This window comes from Vanessa cardui, chromosome W (genome assembly GCF_905220365.1).
Source record: "Vanessa cardui chromosome W, ilVanCard2.1, whole genome shotgun sequence".
NCBI classification, from domain to species: Eukaryota; Metazoa; Arthropoda; class Insecta; order Lepidoptera; family Nymphalidae; genus Vanessa; species Vanessa cardui.
In genome coordinates, this window is record NC_061153.1 from 2,473,903 (window position 1) to 2,501,873 (window position 27,971).

General features: G+C 35.7%; 2 protein-coding genes across 2 annotated transcripts; one reads left to right on the forward strand and one right to left on the reverse strand.

Annotated features, from left to right (window-relative positions):
* Positions 1 to 505: 505 nt before the first annotated feature.
* On the reverse strand, positions 506 to 9,414 carry LOC124542420. Its single transcript, XM_047120372.1, has 2 exons — positions 8,764 to 9,414; positions 506 to 706 (listed from the first exon to the last, which is right to left on the reverse strand). Exons 1-2 carry the CDS (start codon positions 9,412 to 9,414, stop codon positions 506 to 508), a joined length of 852 nt encoding a protein of 283 aa, XP_046976328.1.
* Positions 9,415 to 19,848: 10,434 nt separating this feature from the next.
* Positions 19,849 to 20,595, forward strand: LOC124542421. Its single transcript, XM_047120373.1, has one exon. It carries the CDS (start codon positions 19,849 to 19,851, stop codon positions 20,593 to 20,595), a length of 747 nt encoding a protein of 248 aa, XP_046976329.1.
* The last annotated feature ends 7,376 nt before the right edge of the window (positions 20,596 to 27,971 follow it).

Here is a 27,971-nt window from a genome sequence, read left to right on the forward strand (position 1 = left end):
ATCTAAAGATCTTTGTAGGCTAGAAATTTCTAATTGCAGTTGTTCAATGTCATTTTCATATATTATTTTATTATTCTGCAATTTATTATTTGATGATTTTACTTTATTAATTAAATGTGACCGGTCTTTTCTCATTTTGCATATGTATTGATAGTTATTAATGTTTTTTTTTTGTTTTACGGATGAATTTATTTAACTTTATATATTTTTTTATCTTATTATGTGAACTCATGGGTGTATGTTTAATTTTAGACTCCTGTAAGGTGGTATTGGAGTCAGGGGCAGGTATAACTAACTCATTATACAAACTTTCAGTCGCATCACATTTCTGGCTTGTTTGAATTTTTTCCAATTCTAATTCTGCCTTTTGAGCATTAAAAAGACTCACTTCCAGTTCTGTAATGCGACTCAAAGCTCTTTCATGTTCCTCGCTACACTCTTTAAATGAGGTCACAATCTCAAGAAGGTTGTCCCGCTGGCTAACAACATCTAAACAATGTTCGTTTCATTTAGCTAACTCGCTTTTGAGTTCAGTGTTTTTATTAACAATTTTTTGAATCTCTTCTTCACTGTCCTCACGCTCTTGAAGAAGTTGTCTGTTTAACTCCTTGGAAGATTGTAATTCTTTAAGGGTCAATTGGAATTTGGCCTCCATATCTTTCATTGAAGTTTTGCGGGTCATGATAGTATACTCCATGATGTTAAACTGTAAAATTATAATAAGATGTATTTAAATACTCTTAAAGAAGTTATTTTATATAATAAGGGTTGTTCAGATCTATATGTAAAAAAGATTATTATAGGTAGGTATAACAAGATGTTATTTCTTATTTTTTTGTCAGTTAAGGTACTAGCAATTAATTAAGGCACACTTATTTTATATGTGATATTTGGTATAATATTACAATAGTACTATGTGAATCACATATAATATAATGTTTTTAATTATTTTTTATTTTCTTTTGTAAATATGTAGGTATATAGTTATTTAGTTTTTAATTAATTCAAACAATATTATAAGCTTAATGTACACTGAACACAAGGATTACAGCTTACAAAATAAGCTGAGGCCTATGCACAGTACATATATTGTGAAGAACTATCTGAGGACTATGTTAAAATCTTCAACTTTGCTTCCAACTATTTGTCAAGCAAAGTGAGACAGTAATCACGCCAAAGGAGCAGACAGATGCTATCCACAACATGCAAGCCTTGTTCGAATTAGGTTATAACGTGTAAAATATCTTTAAAACAAAATACTCCCCGGGTTTATGCAGAAGATTTCAAGTTAAGCGGCCGTTAGAGTATGACAGTCGATTCGATTCTTCTTTTGTTCAGATTTAGTTGTGTATATGCGTCACAAACACTATTGACACTGTTTTTAAGAATTGTAATCCAGAATTACTACCGTAAATATATATTAAAACACTTAAAATTAAATAATTTAAAATATTTAAAATTAATTTAAATTTGACATGTCACCCTGAGCAGTGTTGCCAGTAGTTCATACCACATAGAAAACCCTACCACATAGAAAACCAACTGTGACTGCAATAAAACCTATGATACGCGGGCCAGCGGTCATCTCCTGCTCGTACCTCGACATCGCTCCACAGCGTTTGAAGGTAGCTTCCGGTACGCCGCCACCAGGTGTTGGAATAATTTACCGCCGCCGTTTCGAAATCTAAAAACGATTAACAGTTTTAGACGAGATTGTAAATCTTTTTTGCTAAAGCAGCAAATAGGAACATAAAAGCTTTACAATAATATAATCTATTTTTGTATCTTATTACATTTATATGCATTTGTCTTTATTTCCTTACAACAATATTATAACGCAAATGACTTTTGTAATGTAATGTATGTTTCAATATTAAGAATATGCTAAAATAAAAAAAAATACAATATCAAAATTATCAATTTATATAAATAGGTATTAATAATTATGACAAACAATTGAGTAACACTTTCTTTCCTTGTTATATGTATGACTTTAGAAGAATAATGTACATATCTATAGATAAGTGTAAGTACCATGACTTTGCTGCTTCGTCGCGTGGCGTGGTAAAACTATACTGGTGGTGATGATATCCAGTCAAACCATACTGTGCTGTAGGTACTGTAGTTGCATTTGTTTTTGTTTTTTATTATTTTAGTTAACGTTTTAGTCTTTATTCGTTTTTTCTATTGATGGGGTTTGATAATTAAACTAAAACAATGAATGAATGAATGAATGAATGAAATATACTTTATTGTACACCAAGCAAAGTACATAAAATTTTAAAACAGAAAAAAAAACAATGTTATAGAGTATACAATCGGCGGCCTTATCGCTAGAAGAGCGATCTCTTCCAGGCAACCGGTTGGCATAGGACATTATAATAAATAAATAAATTTAGGGTGGAGGTGTACTATAATACAAACATAATAAAGTAGTAAAAATAATACATACATATATAATGAGAAAATACACACATAACTAGTAAGAAAAACATACACACAATTTTAAAATAAATGAGGATTGGAGGAGGAGAAAGGTAAGGGATGAAAATACGATTTCAAGTATCAATATAATATTCGAAAATGCGACGTTTAAATATTTCAAGGGATTTAGCTCTGTAACTAATCCCTACCTAAAGTATTAATATATAATTTTACGTTTTTATTTTAAATTGCGTTTTGGCTCGTGATTTCGTCTAGATGGTTTGGACCCAATATACGTTATGTATGCGTAATAACCGTGTTCTTTTAGAGCGTCAGAGATCACATGCTCAATCGACTATAGCGGAGTCAAATAAAACTAGGTTAATCATTTAAATACGTGTTATAATAATAATTTGTTTAATTAAAAAAAATAATAAATAATCAGATGTATGAGATTCCGGTCCCATTTCCTTTAGCACCTCTTACGAGTAACTGAAGGATGTCGCTCCAACCCATCATTTTATATTTAACTAATTTTGAAAAATATAAAAGTGGGGGGAGGTTGAATTGGCCCCGCGCCCGCCATCAACAGTAGATTCCAACCATTGATCGGCGAACCTTCCTCGAACATGGGACGTGCACTTTTATAGTGCGCACACACTTTGTAAAATAATATACGTATAAAGTGGAACTAAAGTCCAACAGGTATCATAGACGTAGCTGAGGTGTATAGAAGACTCATAGTCTTACTAATAAACTAAACCGTGGTTCGGTAGTTTGCACAGTCGTAACTGCGGTGTATAAAATATTATTGTCTTATTAATAAACTAGACCGTAGTCCAGCAGATATCACAGCCGTAGCTGAGGTGTATAGGAGACTCATAGTCTTACTAATAAACTAAACCGTGGTTCGGTAGTTTTCACAGTCGTAACTGCGGTGTATAAAATATTATTGTCTTATTAATAAACTAGACCGTAGTCCAGCAGATATCACAGCCGTAGCTGAGGTGTATAGAAGACTCATAGTCTTACTTATAAACTAAACCGTGGTTCGGTAGTTTTCACAGTCGTAACTGAGGTGTATAAAGAGTAGCCAATGCCACAAAAATAATAATCAATGTGAGGATCAAAGTCTCATAAATAGTAAACCAGTTATCGCTGAGGAAAACTGTAGCCATGGGTTCAACCCTGGATTATCACAGCATCAAATCACTGTCTCTCATACCAGTTCAAGCTCACTGTCAGGCGGCCTAATGTAAGGAATACGTATTTCGTTCAAATATCCACTAACGCAGAGTGTTGTTATATCGTATATATATAATACGTAATAATTCCAAACATAGTGGAATAAAATTCGATGAAACTCATAGATTACCGCGTAGGAATCATACGAGTGAATATAACACAATTTGTTATATTTTCTACCGTAGTAGATTATAAAGTATGAATATACATCATAACCGTATAGTTGTGTGATCGTTATCGCCGTACTCTCTTATAACTAAAACTTAAAACTAAGACTTATATCTAAACCGTACGTTTCCTTAACTAGCTTATAAACCTATTATACGCTTCACATATTTCGTTTTACTTAAACCTAAAGTGGATATAAAACTTAACTTCAACCTACAACAGGCACACACCCGATACTAGTTTACCCAAACCAGCACAAAGCACAGATCATTAATTGCATGTGATAATCAATTTCAATGTGATATGCAGACTTATAACTAAATTAGGTGTCCTACTTCATGTCTCGTATGATATTCTTAACACTAAACTAAAGGGGCGTCCCTAAAAGGACGAACATTTTGCTACAAACGACACTTCTCGTATAAAACGATTAGTGCGCCATGATTGTGTATATAGTTATTGCAGCCTGGATAAAATCCATTATTTGAGCCCGTCACTGCATGAACGTATCACTTCAGCTTATTACAGCCTCCGCAACGCCCTGCAGCATTCGGTCGTGATACTGGTACTACCGATTGATGAAAGACATCAACAACGCCATCGTAACGTCAACCAGCCATAGCTCAGTACCACATAGTACATACACTACTCTAGCAACCCAGTAAGACAGAGTGAGGGATATTACCATATCGTTATACAGTAACCTCGAACCCCGAAACCATCTCACATAGGCAGCTTCCTCGGCAACAGAAGGGGGGACACTACCGTATCGCCGAAGACGTTATACAGTAACCTCAAACCCCGCAACTGTATCACCGAAGCAAATTCAAGACGACATCGCCACGAGGGACACTAATGCAGCGATCAAGCCGCACAGCCTCAAACCAAGCGTCGAATCATCAAGAATCCACCAGAGTATATGCAGTACAGTATTCGTGCGCGATCATTATGCATGTGCACAATACAAATATATTATAAAGGTTTTGTTATTAAACAATAATAATCTTAAAACAAATAGATCATCGTCTTTGTGATCGTACCAATAAGTATGCTTTTATGCATATGTCTGATAATATTTATAGAGTTTTTAAAACGACCGCTTTACGAACTTGCGTCCGTCGATCGACACAGTTTTACATTGAAGAGTTTAGATTTTAATTGTTACACGAACTTATGTTCGTCAATCATCACAGCAAACCTGTGATCGTACCAAAAGAATGTTTGTATGCAAACTTGTTTACTGATAATATTTATAGATTTCTTAGAACGACCGCTTTACGAACTTGCGTCCGTCGATCGACACAGTCTTACAAGAAGAGTAAACTCTTCAATATAGTATATTCCATAATTAATAGTCATTGAGGTAAACCTCTGACATCAGTATGTATCGCCCCGTACATACGTATTTGCAATTAAATATTTCCAATACGGCCACCATCAAACCGTTTTATATCATATTGATATCATTATTAAATTTTATATAATATATATGATGTCTCATTGAGAACATTCATTTATATGACGGCCTGCCATACCGTCATTTGTAATAATAATTTGTATTATTGCACGCGGCCGGTGCAGCGAGCGCGTCGCTCCGCGCGTCGCTCCGCGCGTTCAAATTGCACCGAGTCGCTGGGCATCATAGCCCCTATATATGCCTGGCGATGAGTATGACATTCGGCGCGGTCTAACGTTAAAATCAATACATGAAACATATTATTTATTACACGAACGTTATCCACAATAATGTATATTAAAAAAAAGTATGTTTATTATAATGCCATTCCTTTTATCATCCTTATTTATTACATGTATATGTATTCAATTACTATGCAATGTAATCTCTATGTATGTTTTTATGTTTCCGTATATGTATTTATGTGTGTATGTATGTATGTATGCATGTTTTTAATATCTCCAAAACAACGCGACCAATTTTGATTACATTTTAATACGTGCTTTATATGGTTCACCGACGACTTATATTGAACCCGGATAGTTGCTCTACAACATACTTTAAAAAAAAAAATGTATTAAATCAATCACATTCATTCTCATGTATATAGTATAGTCCGTTACATCTCGACGTACCGCTAAGGGCAAGGAGTTCCATAAGCGTGCTGCGTTAATTGTAAAAGATTTTGAGTAACAAGTTGAAGAGTGAGAAGGGATACTCAAAATTAAATTATCCTCGGAGCGCAGAGAGCGACAATGAGAAGCGCCAAGGAACTTAAATCTCTCTTTTAAATAAAGAGGAACTTTTGGATTGAATAGGATACAGTAAAGAAATGATAGAATACGAGTATTCCTGCGAAGGCGGACTGGAAGCCACTTGAGCTTTTTGCGAAATTCAGAAACATGGTCATATTTGCGAAGCCCAAATATGAACCGTATACAGAGATTTTGAATGCGCTCAAGTTTATTTAGTTGCTCCTCGTTTAAATCGAGATAACATACGTCGGCATAATCTAAGATTGGTAATAGGAGAGTAGGTAATGTGCTAACGTAATTTTGGTAGGTATGGGCAAAAAGTTTTGTAACCTACGCAGAGAACCAATCGCCGAAAACATCTTTCTACTCACTTCGGTAACCTGCGGAATCCATGATAACGTTTTATCAAAGATTATGCCCAAGTTTTTGACCTTGTCTTCAAAAGGAATAAGAACTCCATCAAATTTCACAGGTGGTAGATTAGTCCAATCAATTTTCGGTAATAACTTTTGACTACCAATTATAATGGCCTGCGACTTAGTTGGATTAACTGTTAGACCATGGGTTTTACTCCAATGAGAAATGTGTGCTAAGTCATTGTTGATTATGCTTATTGAGTTTGGTAAGTCATTTACATGCGACGTTAGGTATAGCTGAAGATCATCAGCATACAGGTGGTAGAGAGAAGATAGATGTTTAGTTATGGAGTTAATAAACAATAATAACAATAATGTGATTCTAAATACACGAATTAACGGTCGTGCGTTGCGTAATGGCAGTCACGCCATCCTGAAGGCGCGAATTGTGTGAGGTGAGGCGTGAGAGCCCGACGGACCACCCCTCTCGCCCCGCAACTCGTCCCACCGGGTTCTAGGAAGACGCTAACATGATTTTATGCGCCTATTTATTGCGCTTAAAGAAAATATTAAGCTATGCGTATATATAAAATTAAAAATATTTTTTTTCATATCTGTATTTTATAAGTATATGTATCAGGATTTTAAATCAACATGGTTATTTTTATTATTAAAGTAATTAATATCGGGATATTTACCATGTTTTTTATTTTTGTTCGGTGGAGCTCGACATTTCGACATTGTCTACGAATGTCTTGTTTACGAGACTGAAGTTTGCGGGTAGATGCTGATAATGTTAGAAGTGTCCGTATCGAACTACCTCCTTTCTTGTACGTTTGCTACGTAAACACCGGTCACCACTACTATTGTCACTTTCACCCCTACCATTGTCACTAGTTGAATTTATTTTCAACCGACTTCAAAAAGGAGGAGGTTATCAATTCGTCTATATTTTTTTTTTTGTATTTGTTACCTCATAACTTTTCACTGGGTGGACCGATTTTGATAATTTTTTTTTGTTTGAAAGGTAGTGCTTCCCGTGGGGTCCCATTTTCATTTTATTTTTTTCCGATGATGGTATCCGTATGAAAACGACATAAGTCTTAAATTTGCATTATGTATATGCGCGACACATAGGTGAATAACTGAAAATCACGTTAACCAATTTTGATAATTCTTTTTTTATTATAAAATATAAAAGGTATCAAGGGTAGTTTGGTGAAAGTTTGGTAAGGTTCTGAGCACAGGATCCACGACAAAGTAACGAAACGGAAGGGAACGGAACAATTCTAAGGAGCACGTTAGCGATACTCGGTCGAATCTTTTATGTATAGGTTATTTGGATATTTGAGTCACCTTCCGTAATGTGGTTTATGTTTATGTAATTATCATAGTCGAATATTATAATCAACTAGCGACCCGCCCCGACTTCTCACGGGTGCAATACTGATATACTAAAGAATGTGTTTATTTACGACATCACATTGCAAACTTCTAAAATTGTCAGTGTTTCTTTACTATATTGTTCATGTATTATGTAAACAAACTTTCCCCTTAAATCACACTATCTGTTAAAAAAAACCGCATCAAAATCCGTTGCGTAGTTTTAAAGATATAGGGACAGAAAAATCGACTTTGTTTTATACTATGTATTGACGGAACTCCTAAACGGCTTACAGTTAGGGTGCGATTTGGGTCAGAATTTCATACTGTCTTTAATCAAATTTTGTGTATATGATGTGATGTCATATGATGTACGACATATAATAGCTCTTTTGCAAAGTTTTTTACTAAGGTCGATTTCAGCTCTTTCGAGGGTGGTACCTTGTAGTTTATGCCACATGAAAGAAAGTTTATTTTGAAACTGTCCCCGAAGTCGTTTCTGATTTATATAAACGGCACGCTTAATCTATCCATATTAAGAAAAAAATGTAAGTCTGCATCAGCTTCACTTAAAATCAAAAAATAAATAAAATTTTAACAAAAAGAAAAACCGTCAACCGTGACAAAATAATTTCATATTTAACATATTTTTAAGAGTCCTCCTAGGTAAAATGAAATGAAAAATATTAGACTACTTAAAAGTCGATTTACGATTATGCATTTTTATTTGTTTTAAAACAGTGTTTTGTTTGAAGTCGGTTTTTCTTTTTGTTAAAATTTTATTTATATATACACTCGACACTCGATCCCGTGTTTTGCAGACGAAACTCACCGTATCAATTCGCGATTTTTTTATTTTATTTTTATTTTGCGGGGGTTTGCATAATTTTATTATTGGATTCCATACTCTTGACAGTTGAAACCCATCCTCTCTATTGAATTTACTAAATTTTGTTATTTCAATGGCTTCTCGTACCAGTCGGGGTATGTAGTGGCGTTCTGTCGAGAGTATCTGAGTATTATGAAACTCGATCCAATGGTTCGACCCGGCTTCCAGGAGATGATCCGCGATGGCTGATTTCTTGGTATCGTTGGTTTTTACCGCCTTGATGTGTTCGTTAATGCGACAAGATACCGTACGCTTCGTCTGCCCAACGTAGGATTTACCACAACTACAGTCGATTTTATAAACTCCGGGTTTTTCCAGGGGAAAGCTATCTTTAGGCGAACGCAACATTTGCCCTATCTTCTTGAAAGGAGTGAAGATAGTCTTCACCGCATATCTACTCAGGGTTCTAGCTATCTTATCTGTCACTCCTTTAACCCTGCACTGTCGCAGTAGCTTATTATTCCGTGCAGCTGTGTTTCTCGCTTTATATCCATTCCGCTGTAGGACCTCTTTAACGTGTGCTAGCTCAGATTGTATATGGTCTTTATCACAAAGGTCGTATGCGCGATTGGTCAATGATGTTACTACAGCGTTTAAGTGTCGAGGATGGTGGTGTGAAGTAGCATGGATATATCGGTCGGTATGCGTTGCTTTCCTGTAGACAGTATGGCTCAACGACCCATCCGTACGTACTCCAATTTTAACATCAAGGAATGCTATTGATCTATTCTTCTCCATTTCACAAGTGAATTTAATTTTGCTGTGGATGCTATTTAAATGATTTAAGCAATTCATTACACTATCGTTGTCTCCCTTTATGATGGCAAATACATCATCTACATACCTCTTCCACAGTTTAATTGTAGTTACAGCCTATGCCGTTGACATGGCTATCTCCTCGAAATGTTCCATCCAGATGTTTGCGACTAAGAGGAGCGACTGGACTACCCATTGCCACACCATCTATCTGCAAGTAGTACTCGCCTTTTTTTTTATGGCATAGGTGGCAAACGAGCAGGAGGCTCACCTGATGGAAAGTGACTACCACCGCCCATGGGCATCTGCAACACCAGGGGGCTTGCAGGTGCGTTGCCGGCCTTTAAGAAAGGCCTTGGTAAATAAAGTAACTCGTCTCTAGACAATGATGTAGCAATTTCATATATTCAGTCGGTATGTTATTTTGCTGTAATTTCACCTTTATGACATCCAACGAAAAATAAATATCCCGAAATTAACAACTTTAATAATAAAAATAACCATGTTAATTTAAAATCCTATATAGAATACCGGTACGGGCCGGAATACGTATAATTAGTAAAACATCTAGAACGCGCGCGGAAAAAGTGTGAATGTTTGGAGGAAGCCTTGACGTTCCTCATAAAGTGTCGGGCCCGCTTGATGTAGCCGATACTACGGTGTTCTTGGGAATAGAATTGGATTCCAGACTTCAGTGGAGCTCCCATTTGTCGTCCCTAACAGGAAGACTCAGCTCCGCAGCATACACTGATAGAAAAGTTAGACAACTAACTGATATTGATACCGCTCGTTTAGTTTAGTTTGGTTATTTTCACAGTATTATGGCATATTACTTTGGGGTAACGCTGCAGATATTGAATCTGTCTTTATTTTACAAAAGAGAGCAATCCGGTTTATTTATATCTTGAAGCTAGAGACTCTCTTCGGGATGTTTTTAACAGAGTAGGAATACTCACTGCTGCGTCGCAATATATTTACAACAATATCATGTATATTCACAGTAACATTGATCACTTTGATAAAATCAGTGATAATCATTGTATATGCACTAGAAGTAAGGATAAGCTTATAACGCCAAGTTTCCGACTCCGCATAGTCAATAAATCTTTCTTGGGGCAAGGTATCCATTTCTATAGTAAAATTCCGCAGACATTTTTAACTTTGCCGTCTCGTAAATTCAAATCGTTTATAAAAAATACATTGGTAAAAAAGGCGTATTCTTCGATACAAGATTTTGTAGATGATAAAAAAGCGTGAAATTAATACCTGTTGACTTCCAGGCAGGATATATTAATTTAATTGATTGTATTAACTAACATGACTGTATTTTTTTTAAATGTTGAAAAAGAGTACCTACTGAGTTTCTTACCGGTTCTTCTCGGTAGAATCTACTTTCCGAACCGGTGGTAGCTTCACTTAATTGTTATATGACAATTCAAAAGTGCTTGAAAAAGCCCACTTCAATAAAGTATATTTTGATTTTGATTGATTTTGATGATTTAACTGATTTACAATTACATTCTTAACAAACATATACTATTGCTTTTTTTGCACTTATGGTCTCTTGTGTAAAATATATGTAAATTCTTACCTACTTGATATGGCTTCTTGGCAGGCTGGCGGTGTATCATTACTTTCAGCATATTGTGTTTTGTCATACGTGTTGATTGCTCGATGTTATCTTTGGGTTGTTTGAAACCCCCAATCTAAAAATGGAATAAGAAAATAGTTATTGTTTTTATATCCTCTGTTGGCAGCGAATAGCGCGTATTTAATTATTATCACAATTATCTTTCATTACTGTATTCTATAATGTGGGATTAACAAATTTATTTTTGACTTACCCCTATAGTATTCATTATATATTTATATTAGTTCTAACAGTTCTTTATTAGGTAATTTTATGTAACACACACTATTACACGTAGTAACACACGTTAGTCAACGTATAATTTAATAACTTTAAGTTAACATCAATATTATTTCTGTATACAGATCTTTCTTTACAAGTCCTGTTGACGTTTATTAGCGTTCGATCAAACGAGCGTCTAGACTACCACTAGGTCGTACACTTTCATCCATATAAATAGAACAAAACATATTTTTTATAATTAGTTATTTATTTCATTTATCTTTTTTTTTATATCGCTACCTACGACGTGACGTACGTTGCTACTGGCGACCACAGAATACCATCGTTGAAGCTCATTTAACAATGGTTTCAACACAAGCTGAGTGGTTTACCAATTTGGGCATCACATTATTTTTGTCTTTTGTTATTTTATATAATTGTGTTAATGATTTGTACAACGTGTATGTCCAAATAAAGATTTATTTGATTTGATTTAACAGAAGCAAAATAGAACGGATGGAAATCAGGTCTTAAGCGTGCATGGTCATTAAGGGAAGAGATAGTTTTTTTTTTTACGGCATAGGTGGCAAACGAGCAGGAGGCTCACCTGATGGAAAGTGACTACCACCGCCCATGGACATCTGCAACACCAGGGGGCTTGCAGGTGCGTTGCCGGCCTTTCAAAAAGGAGTACGCTCTTTTCTTGAAGGTTCCCATATCGTATCGGTTCGGAAAAACCGCCGGCGAAAGCTGGTTCCACAAAGTGGTTGTGCGAGGCAGAAAATGTCTGAGAAATCGCGCTGTTGCGGATTTTCGGACATCAAGGTGGTGCGGGTGAAACTCAGAATTTTGGCGAGATGTCCGAAGGTGAAATTCAGCAGCCGGGATTAATCCGAACAATTCCTCGGAACATTCCCGTGAAAAATTCGGTAGAAGATGCAGAGTGATCCGACATCTCTCTGGATGCGGTCAAATGGAAGGAGCTGGTACTGGGGAGCACCCGCCCAGAGGTGAGAGCAGTACTCCATGTGAGGCCGAATTTGCGCCTTGTAAAGTTTTAGGCGATGGGCCGACGTGAAATACTGTCTCGCCTTGCTGAGCACACCAAACTTTCTTGAAGCCAATTTGGCTTTGCCTTCCAATTGACCGCGGAACTGAACGAGACTCGAAATATCAACGCCAAGTATTCCGATACTACCTGTAGCGGCTATCGGAATGTTCTCAAATTGTGGAGATACGACAAATGGTGTTTTTTTAGCGGTTAACGCGCAAACTTGCGTCTTTTTGGGGTTGAAATGGACTAGATTTAGCCGGCCCCAATTCGAGACTTCGTTTAATGAAGACTCACTAGAAGATCACCGGCTGAGCGACCCCGACGGAAACCGTACTGGCGGTCACTAATCAGCTGATTTTCCTCTAGGTACCGCAGGAGCTGGCAGTTAATAAGGGACTCCATTATCTTGGAGACCAAGGAAATGATGGCTATAGGCCTATAATAATTGGACGGATCTGAGCGGTTGCCTTTTTTAGGGATCGGATGCACCAAAGCTGTCTTCCAGGAATTCGGGACGACGCCTAATGTGTAGGATTGCCGGAAAAGACGCGTTAAGACCGGTGCCAACTCGGGAGCACATGTCCGTAGCACGATTGGAGGGATACCATCGGGTCCGCTCGACTTATGAATGTCCAAGGAAAGAAGTGCTTTACGAACTGCACTTTGCCGGAATTTAACCTCCGGTATCGGGGTATCACACCGCGGAATTGTTGGTCGAGATTTTCCTTGGTCATCCAGAGTCGAGTTCGACGCGAAGAGAGAGCCTAAAAGATCAGCTTTCTCTTTCGTGGTATGGGCCAATGACTCACCGTCCCTGTGCAGAGATGGAAAAGAGGGCTGACAGAAATTCCCTAAGACAGCCTTAGCGAGAGACCAGAACGCTCGTGTTCCTGAAGGGAGACGCACCAGTCTCTCGCCAATTCTGCCAATGTACTCCGTCTTCGCCCTAGCAATCACGTTTTTGAGGGACCTAGAGGCAGAGTTATATTCCTTTTTGAATGCGCTGGTATTTACATCACGAGACGCAGATGCATTAGCCCAGGTTTGATAGCGTTCCCACTTTCGGCGTGATGCCGTTTTGCAGAAGCGACCAAACCAAGGCTGGGACTTGCCACCGATGGGTACTGCAGAGTAAGGAATGAATAGTTCCATACCCTGAAGCACCACATCGGCAACAGAGTCAGCAGCAGCGTTCGGATCATCCGGCAAGAAACAAATCTGCCCCCATGGGTAAGATGCAAAAAAAGACCGCATCCCATCCCAATCTGCTGACTTGTAGTGCCATACTCGGCGGCACCCAACAAAGCGAGGCCGTGAGTACCGCACAACCGGCACTGTACTCCGGACGAGACAGTGGTCAGACGAGCCCAGAGGGGGATCGATGATAACCTGATAGCCATCCGGATGCGAAGTCAGCAGAAGGTCCAACAGGGAAGGTGTATGATCCTCCACATCCGGTATTCGCGTTGGCGAGTTGACCAGTTGTGTCAGATCATATGATAGAGCGAAGTCCACAACAGATCTACCCGCACGATCGGTGGTGCGTGAGCCGAGCCATTCTGCGTGGTGAGCATTAAAGTCACCCAGAATAATGATCTCTGCGGATGGAATCTGCTGCAGCACGGAATTTGTAGCCATTTGGACGTGCTCAACCAGTCGGTCGGTTTCGGCATTGCCGCTATGGGAATTATAAAGGCACGCATAGATTCGCGGATGGTCATCGCAGTCTACACGCAGCCAGATAATCGATAGGTCCTGTCCTTCAAGGCTGCCGAGGCATCGAGAACAGATATCATCTCTGACGTAAACGCATACCCCAGCTCGTGGTATAAAGGAATGTTCCAATTTGTACCCAGGGTACGAGAGAAAAGTCGTATCGGCAGGAGAAGATATCTGGGTCTCGGTTAGAAAGAGCAAGGCCGGCTTCGCCATTTCCAGATGGTAGTGATCGGCGTTGAGGTTGGAGTTGAGTCCCCTTATGTTGCAGAAGTCTACAGCGAGGGTGGTAGGGGTTGCCTTATGATGCCTGCTCCGCTTGCCTCGAACAGTGGCGAGCGCAAAATTGCCCCTCCCAGAATTCGGAGGGCAGCCTGGGCATCCCTGCTCAGGTGGTGTATGTCCTGAGCATGGAGGAGGGATCTGCCCAGAGAGGGATTCTCCACCGCTGTCGCTGATGGTACCCTCCTGGGGTAATTTTACCAAATTCTGCATAACCATCAAGTTTTGGGGGGGAGGGGGATTGGGCCTCCGGAACTCTCACTTACCGGACGAAACGCGGTAGCATAGCTACCACTTTACGCCGATTTTAAGTGAGAGAGTGGTACTTCCCCGGGCGTGCCGGCCCATTCGGCTGTAACCCGAAGGTATACAGCGTGGCACTACCACTTAAAGTACAGAACAATAAATTTGCTAACAAAGAAAAACTTTTCTATACAAATTTAAAATCTACGTGTAAAGATAGTGACCAAAATCTAGGAATACCTCCATTAGAAATATTTCGTGAATACTGGGCTAACAGATGGGAAGACCCGGCACACCATAATGAGCATACAGACTGGGTTAATGAAACGACTACACTCATCCCAGAGATGCAGTTTGAATTTATACCAATCGAGACATTCATAGAAGAAATTAAACGAACTCACAATTGGAAATCCGCAGGCTCAGACAACATTCATAACTACTGGTACAAGAAATTTACTAGCACACACTCATACATACACAAGTATTTAAATATATTTATTCAATCACCACATTTACTACCCAAATACATAACACATGGAATCACATACTTAATACATTCCATTTTCCATTATAAGTCAATCGACACCTCTGTCCGTTGAAGGGGCTGAACACCTTTTTATAGAGATTATCTTTGGTCATATTAAGATGTTATTAGGTGTTTACTATAGTCCTAACCTCACGGTCGATTACTTTTCATCATTTGAAATCCTTCTAGAGCGATTTAAACCGTTGTATGCCCATACCATTCTTATGGGAGATTTTAATACATGTCTCTTAAAAAATGACCATCGCTCTAGTCTGTTGAAATCTGTACTGAATAGTGCAGATTTACAAATTCTACCCCTATCTGCTACTCATTCCTTCCCTAACTCTATCCCTTCTCTTCTCGACTTAATTTTGGTCTCTTCCGTTGATCATGTTGAAAAGCATGGGCAGTGCTCCGCCCTTGCTTTTTCATATCATGATCTTCTTTATCTCTCCTATAAACTCAAACCACCCAAAGCAAAATCGAGAATTCTTCTGCAACGTAATTTTGGTGGAATAGATTTGAATAGTCTGCGGGAGGATGCTGCCAACATTGATTGTAGTGCTATTTTTAATGCTGATACAGTTAATGAGCAAGTTATAGTTTTTAATTCCCTTCTAACTCAACTGTATGATTTACATGCACCAATTCGTCCTGTCCGGCTAAAACACTTTCCTGCACCTTGGCTTACCCCAGAAATAAAGAAACTCCAAGAAAGAAAGAATGCTGCCAAGGCTAAGTATAGGTGTAATCCGACTGACAAAAATCGCGACAAGTATCTGAAGCTTCGCAATCGCTGCAACAGGCTATGTAGAGATAGTCAACGACGCCATATCCATAAATCTATAGCTGAGGAAGAGGAGTCAGCTAGAGTCTGGAAATTTCTCAAGTCCTTAGGAGTTGGAAAATCATCTAAAAACATAATTACAGATAATATTAATTTAAATGAATTAAATAATCATTTCTCGTCCTCTCAAACTTTCGACACTGCTGTGAAGTCTAATACTTTAAAAGAAATTTCTGCTAAATCAACTCCTGAAAATTCTCCTTTTTGCTTTAGTCAATTTACTGATAGTGATGTTAAGAAGAACATCTTAGCAATAAATTCTGATGCCATCGGTTCGGATTGCATTAGTCGTAAGATGATCCTCCCAATCCTAGATATCATAATTCCTGTAGTCACACATGTTTTAAACCAATCCATTATCCTTTGTGAATTCCCTGAATCCTGGACGGACGCACAAGTCATCCCCCTCCCCAAAAAAACAAATCCTTCATCTTACACTGATTATCGTCCTATATCCATTCTCCCTTTTCTGTCTAAAGTACTTGAGCGCCTTATTCACAATCAATTAAACCAATACCTTTCAAAAAATGTCCTATTGAATCCTTTACAATCTGGCTTTCGTCCTGGTCATAGTACGACTACGGCTCTGATCAAACTAACTGATGACATTAGATTAGGAATGGATAATCAACAGGTTACAGTGTTGACATTATTAGATTTTAGTAATGCTTTCAACACTGTAGACTTTGATATTCTTCTTGCTATTTTGTGCTCTTAACATATCTCCTAAAGTAATTGACTGGTTTCATTCTTACTTGTATGGGCGCCGGCAACGGATAAGAGTTCAAGATTCTTTCTCAGGTTGGGTTCCAATAACTGCTGGCGTTCCACAAGGTGGCGTCTCCCCTCTTGTTTTCGGTCTTTATAAGTACCATCACTTCTCACATATCTTCTCTCTATCACCTGTATGCAGATGATCTTCAGATCTATTCACAAAGTAAAATTGCGAACCTTCATGAAACTATACACTTAGTTAATAAAGATTTGCTAAATATTTCTACTGCATTTGGATTACGAGTAAACCCAAATAAAACACAGGTGCTGATTATTGGTAGTTCAAAATTAATTTCACGCATATCTTTTTCGGATCTCCCGGCTGTACACTTTAACGCTGTTAACATACCGTTCAGTGTTACAGCTAGGAACTTGGGAATTACCTTTGACCAGCACCTATCTTGGGAACCACAGATAAGTGAGGTTAGCAAAAAAATTTTTGCAGCTGTTGCCTCCCTTCGCAGATTACGCAACTTTCTACCCATCCCTACCAAAGTTATGTTAGCACAGTCACTCCTACTACCAATTCTCGATTATGCTGACGCATGTTGTCTTGATCTAAAAGAGGAGCAACTTAAACTAAACTTGAGCGTCTCCAAAGTCTTTGCATCCGATTCATATTTGGTCTTCGTAAATATGATCACGTTTCTGAATTTCGTAAAAAGCTCAAGTGGCTCCCAATCCGGCTTCGCAGGAATACTCACATCCTTCAACTTCTGTACTATATCCTGTTCAACCCGTCTTCTCCTTCATATCTAAAAGAACGTTTTCAATTTCTTAGTTCTTCACACAGCCATAATCTTCGTTCTGAAGAGAATTTGGTGCTAAAAATACGTCCCCATACAACGTCTTTTTATAGTGACTCATTTACAGTCCAATCAATTCGTCTTTGGAACTCTCTTCCACTAGAAGCAAGACGTGCACCAACTATTACTTCTTTTAAAAATATGATAAAAGAGCACTATCTTGCTTTATAAAGAAATACTGCAATTAAATATTTTATTTATTATGTAAGTATCTATAGTATGTAGATGTATATATTTATAATGTGTATGTATATTATATTATTATATATTTATGGAATATCTATTTATGTATCGTATATATACATATATATATATATATATATATATATATATATATTGTATCTATTTTTTATGTATTAAATAATTTGTACACCCCTACCATCCTATCTCTCTCCTCTACCAAAGGTTGCCTGGAAGAGATCGCTGTTTTAGCGATAAGGCCGCCTATTGTACATTTTTTTCTTTTCTTTGTTTTTGTTTTACTCCTATTATTTTTGGTGTGCAATAAAGAGTATATAAATATAAATAAATAAAATAATACCTAAAGAAAAATACGATACTACAAACCCAGATAAATACCGACCAATTACTTGCTTACAAACCATATATAAAATCCTATCAGCTTGTATAAGTGAAGAAATCCATAAACACTTAACTAAATAAAATATTTTAGCCGAACAGCAAATGGGGTGCCGTAAAAATAGCCAAGGTTGTAAAGAGCAGCTTACTATTGATGCAATAATTTAAAATAGTGCCGCTAAATCAAAAACAGACATTAAACTTTCCACTACTTGTCACATTAAAGCTGGAGTCTCGCAGGGAGGAGTACTATCCCGTCTACTTTTCACAATTTTCATTAACACTGTAACCGATTTACTTACGATACCTTATCATCTTAATGCAGACGATCTCCAAGTTAATTTATCATCTCCTACTGAAGATGTTGTCAATGCTATTGAACAGATTAATCACAATCTTCAAACTATAAACTCATGAAGTAAATCTTATGGTTTACATTTAAATTTTTTTGTTTCACAACTGATTATTTGTAGTAACAAGCAGCAACTATCTTTATTAAATAATCTACAGCTGCCTCCAATAACTACTGATGGGATTTGCATAAATTATACTGATAAGGTGAAAAATCTTGGTGTCATTTTAGATAGCTCACTTACCTGGGCACCGCAGGTGTCAAACGTTAGCCGAAAGATTTTTGCTACAATAGGTACCATTAAGCGTTGGAAAAACCTGTAACCTATAAAAACAAAAATCACTTTAGTCAACTCACTATTACTTTCTATCCTCGATTATGCTGATGCTTGTTACATAAATCCCACACAAGAACTGTTGGATAAGTTGGAGCGGTTACAAAATCTATGCATTAGGTACGTATTTGGGTTGAAGAAATTTGACCATATTTCTCAATACCGCACTAAACTTCAGTGGTTAACTGTTCGGCATCGTAGAAATTTCCATGCTCTTTGCACTCTCTTTACCATCCTTTTCCATCCCCACACTCCTCACTATCTTAAAGAACGCTTTGCTTTCTTTACAACTGACTCTCATCCGCATCCTAATCTTCGGTCCAGAAGTGACAATAAATTAAAATTACCAATAAGTCACTCTAAGTGTTACAACGAATCTTTTACAGTTAAAACTGCTAAACTGTGGAATGATTTGCCGTATACCATTCGGCATCCAGAAACAATTAACATCTTCAAAAACCAATAAAACGTTATTATTTGGCTTTGCAAAACGAACATGTAGACGACAATATACTCGTATCTGTTAAATTTGTATTTATTGTTAATATATAGGATATATGAGAGGTGAGGGCGTTACTGTGATAGAGTTAACGTTGGTTCTGCTATAATATTGATTTTAAAAATAAAAACGGTATATAAAGTGACGTGGAAAAACGCTAAATTTGTGAAGATACCTGTGAATTTACCTGTCAATTGTTATCTGATTTCAAAAATCTATATTTACCATCAAGTAACCGAAAAACTGTCAACACTTAGTATCTACTCAAAGTGCTTCAACACAAAGAATTTAGAGACTAAGAACTCCTCACCAGATAAAGTCAAGGTCAGTTTTCAAAATTATTTTAAAAAAGACTTTTCATTTCGATATATAGTATTAATTATAACCTTAAATTGAATTTGAAACAAATTAAGAAAAACCGTTATTAAATAATTCTACTAGAAAGCCATCTGTCGGCTAGTAGCTAAACTTCAGAGTTGCAAATCAAACTCTTGCGCAGTTTATTAACTATTTGCTATAACTAATAGAGGGCACAAGTAGTATGTTAAGATGGAAGACATTGTAAAAATATTACAAAGTATACAAGAAGATTTATCAAAACAAAAAATAGAAATGAAAGAGATGGAACAGAGTATTAAGGAATCGAAAAACAATAACATTGACGAGAAATTCAACCGTATCGAAACGAAGACAAAAGACCTAGAATTAAAAATCGCACAACAACCATCCAACAAAAAAACCATCGTCATCCTAGAAAAACAGCTTAGAAGAAAGAACATAATATTTTTTGGAGTTGAAGAAAAAGAAAAAGGATATGAAAGTCTTCTCTCGACAATATTAGATATAATAAATAATAAAATGAAAATAACATGTCAAAAGTGGGACATTGAAAATGTAAACAGGATGGGAAAATATAGTGGTAAAATTAGACCAATAGTTGTCACAATATCAACAACCAGCAGAAAGATCGAGATACTTAAAAAGAAAAAGTCGCTTAACAATACAAATATTTATCTCAAAGAAGATTTTCCACCTAGTGTATTACAAAAGAGAAGAGACTTACAGGAAACTCTAAAACAAGAGAGAGAATCAGGAAAAAGAGTCGTTCTGCGCTATGACAAAATTGTAACACTGAAGAAACATGAACCTGAACTTCGTACACCCACAGAAAGAAACGCGAACAAACGATTTATGTCCACTTCACCCGAGGATGCATCTAACGAAAACGAATTCTCAAATAAAAAAGTCACGAAAGGACGAAACCATCACAAAAGAAAAATAGATCGCAAACAGTAACTAGTTTTATTCGACCACCGCAACTGAATATTAACAACCAGAAACCACACAACGAAAATATAGGAAATAACCAAAAAAACTAACTGCGGCCTCCTTAACCTCTGTACCTTCTCCAAGCCGGCTGGTCACCGTGGAGAAGTCAGACCATTACCTCCTAAACCAAAGGAAGAAACGGAGTTGGGTTTCTAATAAAGAAAAACTTGAAACACAATATAATTAACATAAAAAGTTTCTCAGATCGTGTTGCGTTACTAGAAATAGAAACATCCTTCAACTCTATCTGGGCAATAGTTCAAATATATGCTCCCACAGAAACATACACAGATGTAGATGTAGATGTTTTTTATCAAACATTACAATATGCTTTAGAATGTGTTCACACAAAAAATATTGTTCTACTCGGCGATTTCAGCGCAAAAGTTGGGAAAGCACATAAAAGTTAAGTAAAGAACATAGGGAAACGCACACGGTAAAAGAAGCCCACATGGTCAAAAATTAGTTGAATTTGTTCTCGAAAATAATTATTACATAATAAACAATATGTTTCCATGCAAACCACATAAAAATGGACATGGCGGTCTCCAAATGGTCAACAACTTAATGAGATTGATTATATTTGATTATATTAACAAATCAACCAGCCTACATTAGAAAATTTGATATAATCAAAAATCAAAACTTCATACAGACCACCGGATGATACGATGCGAGCTAACCTTAGATACAAAACTAAGAAGAAGAAAAATTAAACCCGTGAACTATAACAGGGAAATACTAGCTCTCTCAGAAGATGACGCTAATTACTGGGAGAATAAATTTATGGAAGCGGTTTGTTCGTCAACGGAAGTCCAACACCAATACAACAAGTTCGAAATAGAACTACAAGGGTTTTTAAAGCAAATACCACACAAAAAGAAACATAAAAACAGATATATCAACCAAGAAACAAAAGATCTCTTAGAGCAAAGAAAAGAGCTATACAAAAGGAAAAGAACAATAGAAATAATATCTAACATTACAAAAATAAGCAAAACTATCAATAGAAATATCAAACAACAAAAAAAAAAGCAATCCGACAAATAACCTTTGAAAAATTAATAAACAAAGCAGGGGCTTTACGCAAAGCTTATAAAGAGCTGAGTGATAAGACACAGTGGACAGAAAAATTGAAAAATAAACAGGGCATTATAAAATCAAGACGTCCTGATATTATAAGCGAAGCAACACAATTTTACAAACAGCTATACACTACTGAAGGTAGCATATTTTCTTCCTCGCATTATTACACAAAAGGTACCAACGCAATCAATACAAACACAGAGCTACCAAGCATCCTCAGATCCGAAATCGAAAATGCAATCAAATCTCAAAAAAATAACAAGACCCCTGGAAGCGACAACATTACCAATTAAGTGCTTAAATCACTGTCTGTTTCACTTCTGAAACCACTACAAATATTGTTCTCTAATATATTTAGAACGGAAATTACACCTGAGCAATGGTCGAAGTCCACAATTATATTACTACACAAGAAAGGAGACAGAAGTGATCTAGGGAATTACAGGCCAATTAGTCTTATGTCAAATTTATATACAATTTTCTCAAAAAATATATTAAATAGGATAACGAATTGTTTAGATGAAAACCAACTGCGAGAACAAGCTGGTTTCCGCAAAAGATTTTCGACTATAGATCACATACAAGTTATAACACAATTAATAGAAAAAGTAAAGGAATATAAGAAAACATTATATATGTGTTTTATAGATTACACGAAAGCATTTGCAAAAATGGAGAGTTTTTGAACCACCTGCGTTTTGCGGATGATATTGTAGTATTGGCAGAAAGTGCGACGGAGTTGGAAAACATGGTCAGCGAAATTGCAATGGAAAGTAAAAACGTGGGATTGTCACTAAACACATCGAAAACCAAAATTCTAACCAATGCAGAACCTAAAGAAATAATAATAGGAAAGGAAAAAATTGAATATGTAGACGAATATGTATATCTCGGACAATTAATATCATTTAAAAATAGCACAAACAAAGAGATACAAAGAAGGATTACTTTAGCCTGGAAAAAATACTGGGGATTGAAAGAAATAATGAAAAATAACACCATCACTACTAATGTAAAGAAAAAGGTTTTCGAAATAGCAGTATTACCATGTCTAACATACGGCTGTCAGACCTGGTCACTAAAAATAGAGGACTAAGAAAATATTGCTATCTGCCAACGTAAAATGGAAAGAAGTATGCTCGGATTAAAGTTTTCAGACAAAGTCAGCAACGACTACATCAGAAGAAAAACAAAAATAACAGATGTACGTAAACGAATTAGATTACTCAAATGGCATTGGGCAGGACATATAGGTAGGATGTGTAACAATAGATGGACAAAACGTGTAACAGAGTGGTTACCACGAGAGAAAAAAAGAAGAAAGGGAAGACCAAATAAAAGATGGAGAGATATTTTCACTCAGAGATGTGGACCTGATTGAATGCAAAAAACACGGGAAAGGGATGTATGGAAAGGATTAGGAGAGGCCTACGCCGCAGAGGCGACTACTACAAACATTATTTAATAATTTTTATATATATAAATATTTATTTTTATACAAAACTAACATACAATACACAATTTATTTACTAAGCATTATTATAACCTAGAATAAGTACTATGTAACAGTTCTTTGTAGTAGAAATAAAAGCTATTTTTATTTTTGTATTTATTTTATTTTATATAGGATATATATGTGCATGTATGTATGTATGTATGTATGTATGTATGTATGTATGTATATGTATGTGTGTATTTATAGATTATGTATATTAGTTATACATTATTGTATATTATATTTATATAGATGTATGCGTTTGTGTATATTGGATGTATGTATTTATTATTGTAGTCGACATTTACTTATTATTATTTTGACATAAACTTTCTATGCACTTAACGTATTACTAATATAATAGCTTTTTACTCCTGAGGTTGTCTGTAAAAGATCACTAATAGTGATAAGACCGCCTTTGCATACTATTGTTTTCTCTTGTCAATTTCTTTTACTTATTGTCAACTTTACGTGTGTGCAATAAAGAAGTTTATCTATCTACCTATCTATCTTTCAGAGCTTCAATAAATTGTTCAAAAATACGTGAGGCAGAACTGCTATTATCTTCAATACCATTAGATTGCCTTCGATTGTTTTTATTTCTGCCTTGTTTGGTCGAATGTTTGTAAAAATGATTGTTACTATCAGGATTCTCCCAGTTCCGATGCACGCGACGCGAATTACGCCGTGATCTAGATCGTTTTTTTTTTTAATCTTATATTTTCCGCAAGACTCGTGTCATCTGTGTCATTAAGCCTAGAAAGAGCGATGTTGTTCATATTCATCTTCTCGCTCCCTCGTCATAAATCTCTCAGATTAGATGCGAGAACTATACCACGTCTGGGGGATTGTCTATATTGGCGATCTCTCAGACGTTGCTCATGCTCTACGTCTGATAGACCACGTTCATCCAAGTACCTCAGGCGTTGCTCATACTCCCCGCCTGAGGGACTATGTCCGACAAAGTCGTTCGGGCGTTGCTCATGCTCACCGCTCAAGCCACGAGACCTGTGGTATCGATATTTTGGTAACGCGGGTACCAGGCGTTTCGCAGGTTCGCAGTTTTGTCGACTATTTTTCTTTCTTGGACGTGAACTTTTGTTATTCTTTTGGTTTTCGTCCATAAGGAAAACGTAACTTTTGCTCCGTGAACGTCTCCTTTCACATATGCTCATCGAACGTCTTGATATGTCTACATCATTCTCTTGCAATAATTTGGTCTCCATCTGAGGCTTAAATACTTGTATTTTAGTTTCGGTGAAAAGAAATAAGTAATTAAATTTTTAAGTTATTAAATTAAAAGAATAAAGTATATTGAGCCTTTAAAGGTGCATCAATGTTGAACAAAATACAATTTTACACATTACGTTAGCTTATAAATAACATATGTATTTATAATATTTTATAGATATTCGTAAAGAAAATTTCACCTGATTTAAATATATTGATATATTACAACTATATTTTAAAGTATTTTAAACTTCAAACACAAAATAAAAAAACCAACAAAAATGCAAAAACATAAAAAAATCATAAATTTGAATATATGGAAAAAGAAACCCAATTATGCATAAAATAAAATAAAAATAAACACTTATTAAGCGATACTTACGTAAGCGGGCTTTAAGGCCGAATTCGAAATAAAGTATTCTTGTTCAATCCCCACTTCTGAGATGTTGGAATTATACAAAAACTCTCCTCACAATCAATACTTTATCTCTCCTGAAGTGGTTAACAATCATAACTGATACAAGATTGATTATTTTGCTCGATCCTTCCAATTCGACGATTAAAGTAAGAATGACCATTTCTAATTTTCTAGGCTTACTCCTAGTATTTAATGTTTACACGCCCCTCCTCCGACTGTAGTAACATCGTGTTTCGATCCATTTTAAAAACAATTTAGTTTAGTCAAAACCGGATGTTGACAATCAAACCAAATTGTAACAACTATTTAAATCGAATTATTTATGCTGTTAATACTTTAATACATTAAGACAATAAAATATGATCATATTGAAATAAATATGCTAACACATGTAGTGTAGTATATAAGCAGATGACACATGGTATTAAGGAGCAGTAATAAATTTATCTTCAAACCTTAAACATCTACTTTATTTACCAAGTCCCGTCCTTACAAGTTTCTTTCGCCGGTTCTTTTCAGGTCAGGGTATTTTCTTTTCCAAACCGGTGGTAGTGTTTCAATTGACCATCAATAAGAAAGTGTAATGCTTCTATATTGAATAAAGTTATTTGAGTTTGAGTTTGATATAAGTATTAATAATAATAATAATAATCTTTATTGGATGAATAAATTACACTACTACAGACACAAAATGTATAGTAATTAAAACAGAACAAAACGACACTGATTCTATGTAATACAAAAATTATACACAAAACAAAAAATGAAAAACAAAAGAGGAAGAAAAAATAACTTTGAAAAGAAATGGTAGTAAGTATGTATAAGTGCGCAGCAGTGCAATTCAACCAAAAGGAGATCACTCAGTATATAGTCTATTCCAATGGGAAGAGGAGAAAAGGTAAATAACATTGACCTTGAATTGATATGTCATTTGCGTTCGACTAGTGAGGTGAAAATAATTGAATGAATGGGTAATTAATGCTAAAGAACGATATATTTTTTTTTGATTTTAAAAGTAATTTTCCGTTTAAACAAAGTCAGGTCGTAATAAAAAACTTCAGAGAATTCCGAATATGCATCCGTGCACATGATACGAAAGATGAGAAACGAATGTCTTTCTTAACATTGTATTATTTTCAAAACTATAAAATTGCTATGCACAAAACTGATCTACATTTCGAGATAAGAGATTATTTTTAAGTAAACTAATTCTTTTAACATTTTTGGTAAAAATATTATTTTTATGTAAAAACCTTACTGTATAAAAAGAACTTTTTTATCTATCGTTAGGTAACTTTTTACGTTTCTATTAAATAATTCATGTTATATATTACAACCAATTAAATAAATATATTTAAAAAAAATAACTATAATGAATTTTAAAACTAAAATAATATATTTTTTATCTGTATAAATTCATTCGTCTACATTCGTTTAGCGAACATGCCTAGTTGAGGCCTCTATTTTTCTGGCGTCTTGAATGTCGACAAAACTGTTTTCGTTACTTTGGAAGTGAAATTAAAGTGGATCTATGTAGTTTGGTGAAATATTGTTGTATTACAAATGAAGATATATTAATCACGAACTGTTTGTAGTTAATCTTATAGTGGAATTATCAACAAATCACTTGTGATATTGAAAAATACGGTATGTTTTGAATGTTTCCTTTTGTCATTGGAATGGACTATACGTAGAAACATGATAGCTTCTACACTGATTTTCAGTGGCCTCCTAATGTCATTACAAAATTTATAAAAATTGAACATGAAGGAACCAAGCATAGAAAGTAAATGTATGTAATATAAAGAACTAAGGACAATAAATTTTTTTTTTTTTTTTTTTTTTCTTTTTTTTTTTAAAATGCTTTATTGCACAACACACGGAAAAAAGGGGAAATATAAAACATAAAATAAGTACATGGTGCGCAAAGGCGGTCTTATCGCTTATAGCGATCTCTCACAGACAACCTTTGGTGATAGGAGCTTAGAACGAAAACAGGTAAGTGAAGAAAAATATATGAAAAAATGAGGAAAAGTACAATATAATAATATTTATACTAAGGTATAGTAATAAACTACACATAACTACATACCAATAATACATACATAGAAATATAATATATATTAAAATATACATACATATATACATAAATATAAACTACATATTATTACATACTTGCATACATTATTTAGATATGGATAGGTAATAGTTTCTCAAACGATGCGATACGATGATAAAATTATTTTTAAGTGTCGCTATTGAATCAATATGTTAATTGTGTCACTATTTGCAAATGCAAATAGTGACACAATTAACATATTGATTCAAGGTTAAAATTGGACAGAACAGTATCAGGAATAGAAATAGAAATTGGAGAGAACAGTATCAGTATAAGAAATTGTATATAAAGTATTCGTTGTTGTGTTTACACACATATTGACTTGAGCTGTGTAATTTGTGCAGTTATGGCCAATGATTAATATTCTAGACATAGTAATTTATCTTGCCCTCTTTTTTTTAGGTTAAGGATTTTAAAGTTACATACAAGCAAAGGAGGATAAAGTAATAAACGGATAAAGTAATAATAGGTTAAATTAAAAAACGGGCGGTTAAAACAGTGGAAGTGTACGAGGAAGCCAAGGTCAAGGGATGGGTTCACCAAGCGCTGACCAGAACCTAGCCGATTGCTTTCGTGCCACAAACAGACAGGTTCGCGTAATTAGATCTTTAAAAATATGTAATAATTACACACACACACACACACACACACACACACACACACACACACACACACACACACACACATACATACATACATACATACATACACATACTCATTGTTAGATAACCAAATTAAATAAATAAACAAATACATATATGAATAATTTAAAATTTTGATTAATAATAATAGGCAATAATTAACTACAATATTTTTGTTTTTCTAATAAAAATAATTTATATTTATGTCTGAAATTTGTTATTGTTTTCAGGTTACGAAGAGGAGGAGGCAGGTCATTCCAGCACTTAGTGGCGCAGAACCTAAAGCTTCCTCGTAAACTCACCGTTCTATGTATTGGCATTCTAAGTTTAATCAATGACGCTCTTGTGAGATGC

Excerpts from the sequence above, each read along its gene's own strand:
- LOC124542420 (XM_047120372.1), bottom strand. The coding sequence starts at position 9,414 with ATGGAGAAGAATAGATCAATAGCATTCCTTGATGTTAAAATTGGAGTA. Across the intron at positions 707-8,763 it reads GCCACTACATACCCCGACTG|TTTAACATCATGGAGTATAC; the intron begins GTACGAGAAGCC and ends ATAATTTTACAG.
- LOC124542421 (XM_047120373.1), top strand. The coding sequence starts at position 19,849 with ATGGAAGACATTGTAAAAATATTACAAAGTATACAAGAAGATTTATCA.